This window comes from Cervus elaphus, chromosome 5 (assembly GCF_910594005.1).
Source record: "Cervus elaphus chromosome 5, mCerEla1.1, whole genome shotgun sequence".
Lineage (NCBI taxonomy): Eukaryota > Metazoa > Chordata > Mammalia > Artiodactyla > Cervidae > Cervus > Cervus elaphus.
Genome location: NC_057819.1, coordinates 20,423,138 through 20,434,361, shown reverse-complemented (window position 1 = coordinate 20,434,361; position 11,224 = coordinate 20,423,138). Strand labels below are relative to the sequence as shown.

Genomic DNA, 11,224 nt, shown 5'->3' with positions numbered 1-11,224 from the left:
CGGGTGGCGCCTCCGGACGCGTTGGGGGCGCGGGCTGGAGGCGGGGAAGGAAGGTCCCGCGGGTGGAGCGGCGGGGGCGGGGCGGGGGGCTGCAGAGTCGGAGGGTGGGGGTGCGGCGCCCGCCGGGACCCCAGGGCGTCCTCGGGCGGCGGCAGCCGGGCGCGCCCCTCTCCAGGCCGGGATCGGGGCGGGGCGCGCGGCATCCCCGCGGGGGGAGCTGGTCAGCCAGCGTCGCCGCCGCCAAAGTTTCCCGGAGGAGCCGCGGCCGCCCTTCCTTCTGAGGCCACGGGCGTGGGAGCGAGCCCTCGGGCGAGGACTGCTTGCGAGAGGGCAGCGGAACCCCGTCTCCAGCCAGACCCCGCGCCTCCATTGCGCCCAACTCGGATTCCCAACTTGGGAGGCGCCGCGGGCCTGCGCACGCGCGCGCCTTCCTCGCCGCCGCCGCCTCCTCCTCCTCCCCTCACTGGGGAGCAGGCTCCGGGCCGAGCCGGGCGCCGAGACCCGCACCCTGATCGCTAACCCCCGGCTCCGGCCCGCCGCCTCCGCCCATGCCGACGCCCGTCGCCTGCCAGCTGCGCCCTCGCCCGAGGGCCAGCTAAGCGCGGGCCGGCGGCGGCGGCGGCGAAAGGTGGGCCCGGCCCCGGCGCTGCCCTCGACAGCGGCAAGTTTGGGAGTTGCACTAGTTTGCGGGGTGGGGGAGAGGCTGGGCGGGGGGGCCATGGAGGAGGACCGGGGGTCGGCGCTGGCGGCCGAGTCGGCGCTGGAGAAGAACGTGGCGGAGCTGACGGTCATGGACGTGTACGACATCGCGTCGCTCGTGGGCCACGAGTTCGAGCGGGTCATCGACCAGCACGGCTGCGAGGCCATCGCGCGCCTCATGCCCAAGGTCGTGCGTGTCCTGGAGATCCTGGAGGTGCTCGTCAGCCGCCACCACGTTGCTCCCGAACTGGACGAGCTGCGCCTCGAGCTGGACCGACTGCGACTGGAAAGGATGGACCGCATCGAGAAGGAGCGCAAGCACCAGAAGGTGGGCGGTAGCCTCAGTCTGCCCATCCGGGCAATGGGGCCGCTGGGACCTAGGGGGCCCTTCAGCACTAGGGTTCTGTAGGTGCACACGTATGTGTATACAAGGAATAGAGGAGAGAAGATCCTACTGGATGAGGGAAGGAGCGAGGCCCCTGGCCCTCTCTTACCCAGCCTGGGCACCTGGCATGTACCACCCGCAGAGATTAAGGGTAGTTGGTTGGAGTCAGGCCTGAGTTCCAACCCCACCTTTACCATTTAATAGCAGTGTGACCTTGAGTAAGTTATTTCGCCTCTCTGTGCTTCATTTCCTCACATATCAAATGGCGATAGGAATAAGACCCGCCTTATAAGAATTAAATGGAATAGTATCTAAAGTGCTTAGATAATATTATTCTTTTCCAGAAATGAAATAAGCGCCCCTACCTTTCATGCTACCCAGAAGGTAGCATGTCACACCCAGAAGGTGTGACACAGGACTCCTTTCTTCATCCTACTCCAGACCTTTTCAGAGCCAAGGGGATGGGACCTCCAGCCGCTGAGTTCATTGACCCTCAGTCTCTGGGCTCTTGATTGCCAATGACCCTCCAGAGTTCCTTCGAGTTTATTAACCTGGGTTGGTTTCCCCACTTTGACTTTACTCTGTGAGGTAGGGATAATTCCCTTCATTTTACAGATGAAGAAACTGAGGATCCGCGTGGAGGGATTTGTCCCAAGTTAGTGCTGAGACTCCCAGCCTCCATGGAGGTAATTCTAGTGTTTCTTCCCCACCCTCTTTGAATCGGAGGAAGATGATTTGGGGCACCTTTAAGGCTAAGCCTCTGCTTACGACCAAGAATCCTGAGCCCATGAATCAGGGACTCCTCACAGTCCACATGAGGTGGCTGGGGAAAAGGAAGTGGGAGACATGTGGTTTCCTGTCCCAACCTCAGCCCAGGGAAGCTCCTGTCAGACCCTTGAGACTGAGAATCAGAGGAAACGCTTCTCCTTGGAGGATCAGGGTGTCTGAGCAGACTCCGACTCACTGTGTGCCCTCAGGAAAATACCCTTGGCCTCTCTGGAACTCCACAGTCAGCCATCAACCTACTGTGTACTTTGAGGTCTGTGTCTTTTCAAGGAAGAGAGCCTGGGCTGTGTTCGCAGCCTTAACCTTAAGGGCAGATCCCTGGGTGATTCAAAGCACTCATGTTTTGGAGGTTTGATTGTGTTTATCATCAGACACCGTAGGTAGGAAATTCAAGCTCCCAAGCCCTAGATGGTGTTTCCAAGATCTCACAGGGAGCTTGAAAATGTCCCCTGCCCCGTAATTAAAGTCAAGATTCCCAGGAGCAGGGCCTTTGGAGTTAGATAGCCTGGTTTAAAGCGCTGTCACTCATGGGCTGTGTGACCCGGGGCAAATCACCTTGCCTCTCTGTGCCTCAGCTTCTGGGCTATACAATAGGGAAATATAATATTAATAGTACCCATCTCATAGAGTTACAGTGCTCAGAACAAAACCTGGTCCATTTTGAGGGCTTTGCCAAGTGTTGACTTTTGTTTTTGGGTCAGGAGGGGCTTTCACTGAATTCTCTTAGGCTGATGTTGGAATTGTTCCCCCCACCTAGGTACCCGGACTCCTACCCCTTCCATCTCTCCCAAAAGGTCGAGGAAGGAAGGCACCTTGAGCTGCTCACGTACAAACTGCTTCTTACTGACAATGACTAAGGGCCTTAGCCCAAATCACACAAGCCCTGGCACCTGTGTCCCCATCCTTGGCATTTTAAGTTCTGCTGCAGCTGAGCTGGGAGACACCCTTGGGAGCCATCGGAGGCCACTAGGCCTGGAGTCAGGTGGAATTCCCAGCCAGCTGCACTTGTCACTTCTGGAGTGCTATTGGCCAAGAAGTAAACACCAGTGTGTTCAGATCCAGGGCTCGTTTGTAAACACTGAGGATGATCTTTTATAATTCAGAGGACGAAGTCCTTTTTTTTTCTATCCCAGTTCCAGTCCCCTTTACTTCATATTCTTGAAATCAAAAGAGACTCCTCTTATTCCCTCCTCCACCCCACCCCCACCCCCTCATAAGCCTCAAAAGATCTTTCAAGGTGTTATTTCCACAAAAATCTTCTTAGCATGTCCTTGATCTTATCTGTCTGTCTGTTCATTCCTGCCTCCCACCTTTTCTCCCTCCCTCCCTTCTTTCCTTTCTTCCTTCTCTCTCTTTCAACTGGCTCCAGGGACTTCCCGGGCGATCCAGTGGTTAAGACTCCAAGCTCCCAATGCAGGGTACACCGGTTTGATTCCTGCTTGGGGAACTAAGATCCTGCATCCTGCATGGCACAGTCATAAAACCAAAAACAAAGCAAATATGGCTCCAGTAAAGCCTGTACACTCTCTTCTATTCCTCCTCCCAAAAGACCCCCAGCCTCAGTCTGTTCATCACTCAGACCTAGGCCACAGTCTTATCAGGTACTACCTGGTTGCTCAGTCTGCAACCCTGTTGACCAACCACAGCTTGCACAGTGCCTTCCCAGGTGGCATGGGTGATGCAAAGGAAAGGAAGACCAGGTCCTCATCTCAGGCAGCGAGTGCATAACAGGGAAGACGGGAAAAACACAGAGACTTTAGAAAGCAGTGGCAGATGCATATCATGTAAATAGTGTACGTTATTAATTTATTCATTCAACAGATATATTTATTGAGTACCTACAAAGTGCCAGGCACTGTTCTGGGTCACAGCAGTGACCACAAGAGATGAGGTCTTTGTCTTCAAGGGCTTGACTTTCTAGTGCAGTGCTGTCCCATAGAAATAAATGTGGTGTGTCACATTGATACAAAGACGTAGGTAAGGTTAACATTTTTTTTTTTTTACCTCACCTGTGGCTTGCGGATTCTTAACTCCCTGACCAGGGATTGAATCTGGGCCCAGAACAATGAAAACACCTAGTCCTAACCACTGGACACCCAGGAAATTCCTCAGATGAAGTTAATTTTAATAACATACCAAACCCAGGCTTTCCAAAATGTTATTTCAACATGTAGTCAATGTAAAGGTACTTTTTATTGAGATGTGATTGACAGATAACACTGTTTTAGGTGTACAGCATTATGCTTTGATATATGTGTATGTTGTAAAATGATTACCACCTAAGATCAGTTAGCATCCATCACCACACAGTTACCAAAATATTATTAATAAGGTATTCTGCATTCTTTTTTTCCTACTATGTCTTTGAAATTCGGTGAGTGTTTAGCCCTCACTGCATGTTTCAGTTGAGACCAGCTGCATTCCAAGTGCTCAGTAGACACATGACTAATGGCTACTCTGATGGAATGATATGATTCTAGCATGAGGAGATAGGTTGTTTTTTTTTTTTTTTACAGTTTAAAAAATTTCAGCTTATCATAAGTGCCATGAAGAAGATAAAATGGGGAAATATAAAAGAGACTGGTCAGCACTGGGGTCTCACAGATGGAGCAGTCAGGAATGCTTTCCCTGAGAAGGTGCCATCTGAGCTGAGATCCAAATGAAGGGTAGGTACCAGCCATAGGGGGATCTGGAGAGGGGCATTCTAGGCAGGAAGTACAGCAAGTGCAAAGGCCCTGAGGTAGGAGGTTGGTGTGTGCATGGAATACAAAGAAGGCTGGTATGGCAAGAACAGAGCAAGTGAGGAAGAGGTCAGGGAGATGTTGTTTGGTGGCTAAGTTGTGTCCAACTCTTTGCAACCCCGTGGACTGTAGCAGCCAGGCTCCTCTGTCCTTGGGATTTCCCAGGCAAGAATACTGGAGTGGGTTGCCATTTCCTTACCCAGGGGATCTTCCCGACCCAGGGATTGAACCCGCATCTCTTGAACCTCCTGCATTGGCAGGCAAGTTCTTTACCCCTGAGCCAACTGGGAATCTCTCAGGGAGGTTCAGGGATCTGATAACTCTGGGCCTCATGGGCCTGCATAAGGAGTTTGAAAACAGTGCTGAGAAAAGGTGAAGGAGATGATCAGTCAGGGGCTACTTCCTGGAAAAGCCTTTTTAGCTGGTGTGGAGGCAAGATCAAATTGTCCTTGATCAGCTCAGGGGCAAGAACCAGCTCCCCCGGCATCAAGTTCAGTTCACTGAGAGAAGAATAAAAAAAAGAACTGAGGGATAATAGATGAAATGTATTCATCTCTTGCTGCTGTAGCTAATTAACACAGCCTTACTGACTCAAAACACAAATTTATTATCACGTTGGATAATATGATACTATGAATAATATCAATATGAAGAATACTGGATAAAATTCTGGAGGTCAAGAGTCAGAAAGGATTCTCACTTGGGTTAAAAACAGGTGTCAGGAAATTCATTCCTTCTGGCAACTTTAGGGGAGAATCCATCTCCTGGCCTTTTCCAGCTCCTGGAGGCCACCTGCATCCCTTGGCTTGTGGCCTCTTCCTCCATCTTCAGAGTCAGCAGTGTGGCATCATCAAATCTCTGACTGTGATCTCTGCTTCTGTCACCACATTGTATGCGGGATCTTAGTTTTCTGACCACGGATTGAACCCGAGTCCCCTGCAGTGGGATCGTGGAGTCTTAACCCCTGGATCACTAGGGAATTCCCCCCATCATCTCTGATTCTGCCCTTCCTGTCTTCCTCTTTCATGTTTAAGGGCCCTTGTGATTACATTGGGCCCACCTGTGATAACCCAGGAGCATCTCCCCATCTCAGGGTCCCTTTTGCCGCACAAGGTCACATATTCTCAGGTTCCAGGGGGATTAGGCTGTGGACATCTCTGGGGGCCATTGTTCTGCCCCCTCCAGCCAGTTACACTTGACTGATAGGCTAATAGCCCTGGGGTCCTCTGTGCACCCAGCCTTTGTCAGCTGGGAGCAGAGAGGCCTGGGGCAGGAAGAGCCTGACTCTACCCCCAGTCCATACCTGCATGTGGGAAGGTCCTATGGCCACTCCATCTTTCAATCACTGCTTCTGCCCTGTGGCCCCACCCTTCACCTCCCCCTGGTGACCTTGAACCAGCTGTGTGAATACTTAAGTCATTACCTCTCGTTTCCCCAGTTCAGCAGGCTTCCTGATGAAGGTGATGGGATTTAGGAACTCATTTAAAAGATGAACGGAGGCAATGCTGACATCTGGCCACCTGGGCCGGCTTGGGATGGGTTGTAGGAGGACCAGAAATTAGCAGACATGTGTTTAGCACTTTCTGAGTACTGGGCATAATTCCAAATATCTACATATATTAACCATTTAATCCTCATGACAACCTGCAGGGTAGATACTACACTATCTTCCTCATTTCCAAGGCACCCAAAGATTGAATAACTTGTCCAAGATCAGCTAGTAAGTGGCAGAAATTAAATTCATGCTCAGGTCAACAGGTTCCGGTATCCATGCTTTAAGCAAGCATTCTATACAGTTAATGGTTTTACAAAATACCTGTTTTTTTGGCAACAGCTTTATTGAATATAATCCACATACCATACAGTTCACCCATTCAGAGCATACAATTCAATGTTTTTTTAGTATTTTTCCAGACTTGGAAAAATACAGTCAGTTTTAGAACATTTTCATTACTCCAGAAAGAAAACCCAGGCCCATTAACAGCCGTTCCTTATACCCCACCAACCCTTCTGCCCCTGCCAAGCTGCCAGTATACTTTCTGTATCTGTGGATTTTGTATGTTCATCTGTATCGTGGACATTTCCCATCAACGGAGCTACACACTGAGTGACCATTCGCATCTGGCTGCTTTCGCTCAGCATCGTATTTTCAAGGCTCATCAAAGTTGTAGCCTGTGTCAATGCTTCATTCCTTTTGTCTGAATTACATTCTGTTATGTGGACACACCACGTTTCATGTACCTGCTCATCAATTGATGGACGTTTGAGTTGTTTCTGCCTTTCGGTAATTATGAATAATGCTGCTGTGAAGGTTCATGTAGATGTTTTTGTGTGGACACATGTTTTCATTTCTCAGACCCTACAAGTGGAATGGGTGGGTCATATGGTAACTATGTTTAACTTATTGAGGAACTGCCAGACTGTTTTCCACAGCGGTTGCACCATTTTACATTCTTACCAGTGATGCAGGAGGGTTCCAGTTTCTTCACATCCTTGTCAACACTTGTTATTATCTGTTTCTCTGATTACAGCATTTCTCTGATTACAGCCATCCACAAAATAATTTAATAGGTGTCTTGTTTATCCTCACATTCAATCAGTGAGCCTTTATTTTTTTTTTTTACTGAAACATAGTTGACACACAATGTTATATATTAGTCTCAGGTGTGCAGTGTAGTGATTTGACATTTATGTACATTATGAAATGATCTCCATGATAAGTCTAGTAACCATCTGTCCCCATGCAAAGTTATTACAATACTACTGACTGTATTCCTTATGCTATATATTACATCCCTGTGGCTTATTTATTTTGTAACTGGAGGTTTGTACCTCTTAACCCCTTTCACGTATTTCACTCCCTCTCCAGCCCCTCCCTTCTAGCCACCACCTGTTTGTTCTCTGTATCTATGTTGTTTTGTAGATTCTGCAGATAACTGCGATCATATGGTATTTGTCTTTCTCTGTCTAACTTGTTCCACTTAGCATCATACCTTCTAGGTCCATCCATGTCACAGATGGCAAGATTTCATTCTTTCTTACAGCTCAGTAATATTCCGTTGTGTAAATATACCTCATCTTCTTTATCCACTCATCTCTCAGTGGACACTCAGGTTGCTTCCAGATCTTGACAATTGTAAATAATGTTACTGTAAACAGAGGGGTGCATGTATCTTTAAACATTAGTGTTTTTGTTTTCTTCACTGTGAGCCTTGATATTAGGGCTCCCCAGCTAAGGGAAGCTGAAGCTCAGAGTTCTAAAGTTAGTTGCTCAAGGCTACTTGAAGAGGTGCCTGTTTCAGGTATACTAGGAGCTTCGGAGCCAGGGAGCATCCCTGGGATCTTTGCAGCCCTCTCTGCCTCTTGGAAAGAGGTGTGTCCTGCTGGGATGGAAAGTCTGCCCGAGGATCAGGGATGTGACCTCCCCAAAGGGCAGGTATGTTCAGGCCCCTGTAACCTGGGGCTACCCCTGCATCCTCCGTCTCCTGTCTGGGTTGTTAAAAGGTGCAGATCCAGTGCCATGGTTGTCTTCAGGGCAGTTCTAACCTGCATGGGTCCTAACAGTGTAAGTGTGGGCTTTGCCCAGAGGAAGGGCACCTTCTAGTTTTTGTGAAGTTGCCTTGTGGGCTAGTGATGCCTGAACTGCTCACCTGCTGATGTCTGGTTCTTGTGGAGAAGGGAACAACCCCAAAGCTCCAGCATCTCTGAGCTGCTCCTGAGGGTCCGGGATGGGGTGGGTGAGGCTGTTGCCCTGGGCAGGCAATGAGTGACCCCATGCTGGCCCCTCGCCCTTGCAGGAGCTGGAGCTGGTGGAGGACGTGTGGCGAGGGGAAGCACAAGACCTCCTTTCTCAGATCGCTCAGCTGCAAGAGGAGAACAAGCAGCTCATGACCAACCTCTCCCACAAGGACGTCAGCTTCTCCGAGGAGGAGTTCCAGAAACATGAAGGTAAGAGGAGGGGCTGGCATGGGAGGTGAGGGGAAAGGCTCTTCCCATCGTCATCACCAGTGACATTCCTGAGGATGGTCCCCAAGCACCGTGTCTCACATCACGTGCATTTACACCATCACATGCCAGGCGTGTGTGCTCAGTTGTGTCCGACTCTTTGTGACTCTGGACTGTAGCCCACCAGGCTTCTCTGTCCATGGGATTTCCCAGGCAAGAATACTGGAGTGGGTGGCCATTTTCTCCTTCAGGGGATCTTGCCAGACCAGGGAACAATCCTGTGTCTCCTGCATTGTCAGGCGGGTTTTTTACCACTGTGCCACTGGGGAAGCCATTCCCACCATCACTTTGCCCGAGAGAAATTGTGTAGCCTGGTTTACAGGTGATGAAACTGAGAGGTTCATTTAATAAATTGTTAGAGGTTCCTCACTTTTCCAGACTCTTTTCTAGGCACTGGGGATATACCTTGGACAAGACAAAGCCCTAGCCATCGTGAAGCTTATGTTTTAGTGCAGAAGAGATAGATGAAAAATATGTAAACAGAAAACACAGTCCTGATTCTGACCCAGGTTGTGGAAGAACTGAAAAGGAAGGTGGGTGGAATATGATAGAGTTGACTTGCTTGGGAGCTTTTTTAGATACAGTGATCAAGGAGGGCCCCTCTGATGAGGTGACATCTGAGCCCTAGTTAAGTCATGGAGCGAACCATGCAAATATCTTGGGGGGAAAGCAAGTACAAAGGCCCTGGGGCATGACTGTTTATGGAAAGCCAAGGAGACCAGCATCACAGAAGATGATCAAGGCCAAAGGTGGTTAAAGATGAAGTCAGAGGGGCCAGCAGGGATCAGATCGCATAGCCCCTTAGAGACCTAGGTTTGGATTTTATTCTGAGTGTGCTAGGAAGAGATTTGAGGTACATGTCATGGGCATATGTTTAACAATGAGCAAGCCAGGATGGCCGCCCAGATCTTAATGGTGCTGGAGCATCTCAGCTGTCATTCATCCTACCAACAGTTATCTAGAACCTTCACTCCAGGCCCTCTGCTGGTGCTGGGGAAGCAAAGACAGAAAGATTTGGTCTGGTCCCTGATGAGCTGCTTCAGCTTAGGGCACTTGAGATCTTTAGTTATAGCAGGCAAACTCTTAGTTGTAGCATGTCTAATCTAGTCCCCTGAAAAGGGATCAAACCTGGGCTCCCTGCATTAGGAGCTTGAAGTCTTAGCCACTGGACCACCAGGGAAGTCCTAGACCCATCTCTGTAGTCTGAGTAAAGTCCTTGGGTCCCAACACAAACCCTTCCTCATGTTTGTTATGAAAGGGAATGGACTTCCAGGGAGGAGACCTGAAGTTCAGAGTTTACAACTCTTGTGAGTATAAAGTACCGCACTGTATAAGGACTGTAGGGACCAAGGAGAAAGGAAATGTCTGATCCAGGTGCTGCCGTCCTCTTTTCCTTGGGTTTCCTTTGTTGATCATGAATGGTGCAGTGAAAACAAAAGTCTTAGCAGTGATAAACATTGGTGCTCAAAGCATGCTAACCAGGGGTCATTCCTAACCTGATATTTACCTGCTGAGTGACCTTGCTCAAGTCATTTGACCTTGGTGTGCCTAAGTGCCCCATGTGAAAATGGGGCAGATAACCCTGTCTCTGTCATCAGATTGTTATGAGGATTAAATGAATTAATACATGTAAACTGCTTACAATTGTACCTGGTGTCCACACTCTGAAAGTTTTTAACTATTGTTACTATGAGCTACTGTTATCCAATCTTCTTTTTGAAAAAGAAGAGGAAAACAGGCTGAGGGGGTGCATCCTTCTCTTCATGGCTTAATAATATTCCCTTGTCTGTTTGGACCATGTTTTGTTTTTATCCCATGCTTCACTGACAGACGCCGGGTTGTTTCCAACTTTCGGCTGTTGTAAAGAGTGCTGCTGTGAAGGTTCTGGTATGTGTTTTATGTGGACATAACGTTTTTGGTGTTTTTAGTTTTCTTTTAAATAAATTGTGGCTGTCCTGCGTCTTTGTTGCCATACTGGGGCATTTGGGATCTTAGTTCCCCCACCAGCAATGGAACCACGGTCCCCTGCATTGGGAGCGTGGAGTCTTATCCACCGGACCACCAGGGAAGTCCCTGTTTTCGGTGCTTCGAGAGGTATATACCTCGAAGTGGAATTGCTGCGGCCTGTGGTAACTGTTGAACTTCATGAGGCACCCTTAGCCATCTTTTGGTTTGTGACATTTCTGGAGGTCACCCAGCGGGCTCCAGGGGTGATGTGGGAACTCCCCTGCCTGCCCCAGTGATGCCCCGGAGGCCTCGGCTCTGCCAGGTGTGGGTCCCAATACCCGGAGCTGCTTTCTCGGGGCCCGTTGCATCTGTGTGTACGCGGCACCCTCCGTGTGGGAGGGCCGTGCCTCGGCTCTCTGCATCCCTGCTGGGCTCTTCATCAGGCAGCCCACACAGGTGCCATCTGAGACGCACTTAATTGGCATCTCGCGTGGGTCCGGCTCGCAGGGCTGAGCTCAGCGAGGCTCGGGTGTTCTGCGCGGCTGCAGCCCCCACCCAAGTGGAGAAACTGGGTGGATGCCAGGCATGCCTCTCATGGTTATTTTTATTTTGCACGGGAAGCCGTGGGAACACAACAGGGACAAGAGCATTGCTTCCACCT

At 49.8% G+C, this 11,224-nt stretch overlaps 1 protein-coding gene across 6 annotated transcripts in view; it reads left to right on the top strand.

Moving 5' to 3' along the window:
* The first annotated feature begins 96 nt into the window (after positions 1-96).
* The window catches only part of RILPL1 (Rab interacting lysosomal protein like 1), a 40,563-nt gene continuing 29,435 nt past the window's right edge, over positions 97-11,224 (top strand). For 2 of the 6 annotated variants that reach the window (XR_006341072.1, XM_043902025.1), the window contains exons 1-2: positions 99-1,027; positions 8,409-8,559. Coding sequence is in view for 5 of the 6 variants with exons in the window: in XM_043902025.1 (XP_043757960.1) it covers positions 719-1,027; positions 8,409-8,559 (460 nt within the window). In the remaining variant the exon portion in view is untranslated. Of the gene's footprint in view, positions 1,028-8,408; positions 8,560-11,224 lie in introns of all 6 variants that reach the window. The other 4 variants (XM_043902021.1, XM_043902022.1, XM_043902024.1 and 1 more) reach the window with 4 other exon arrangements.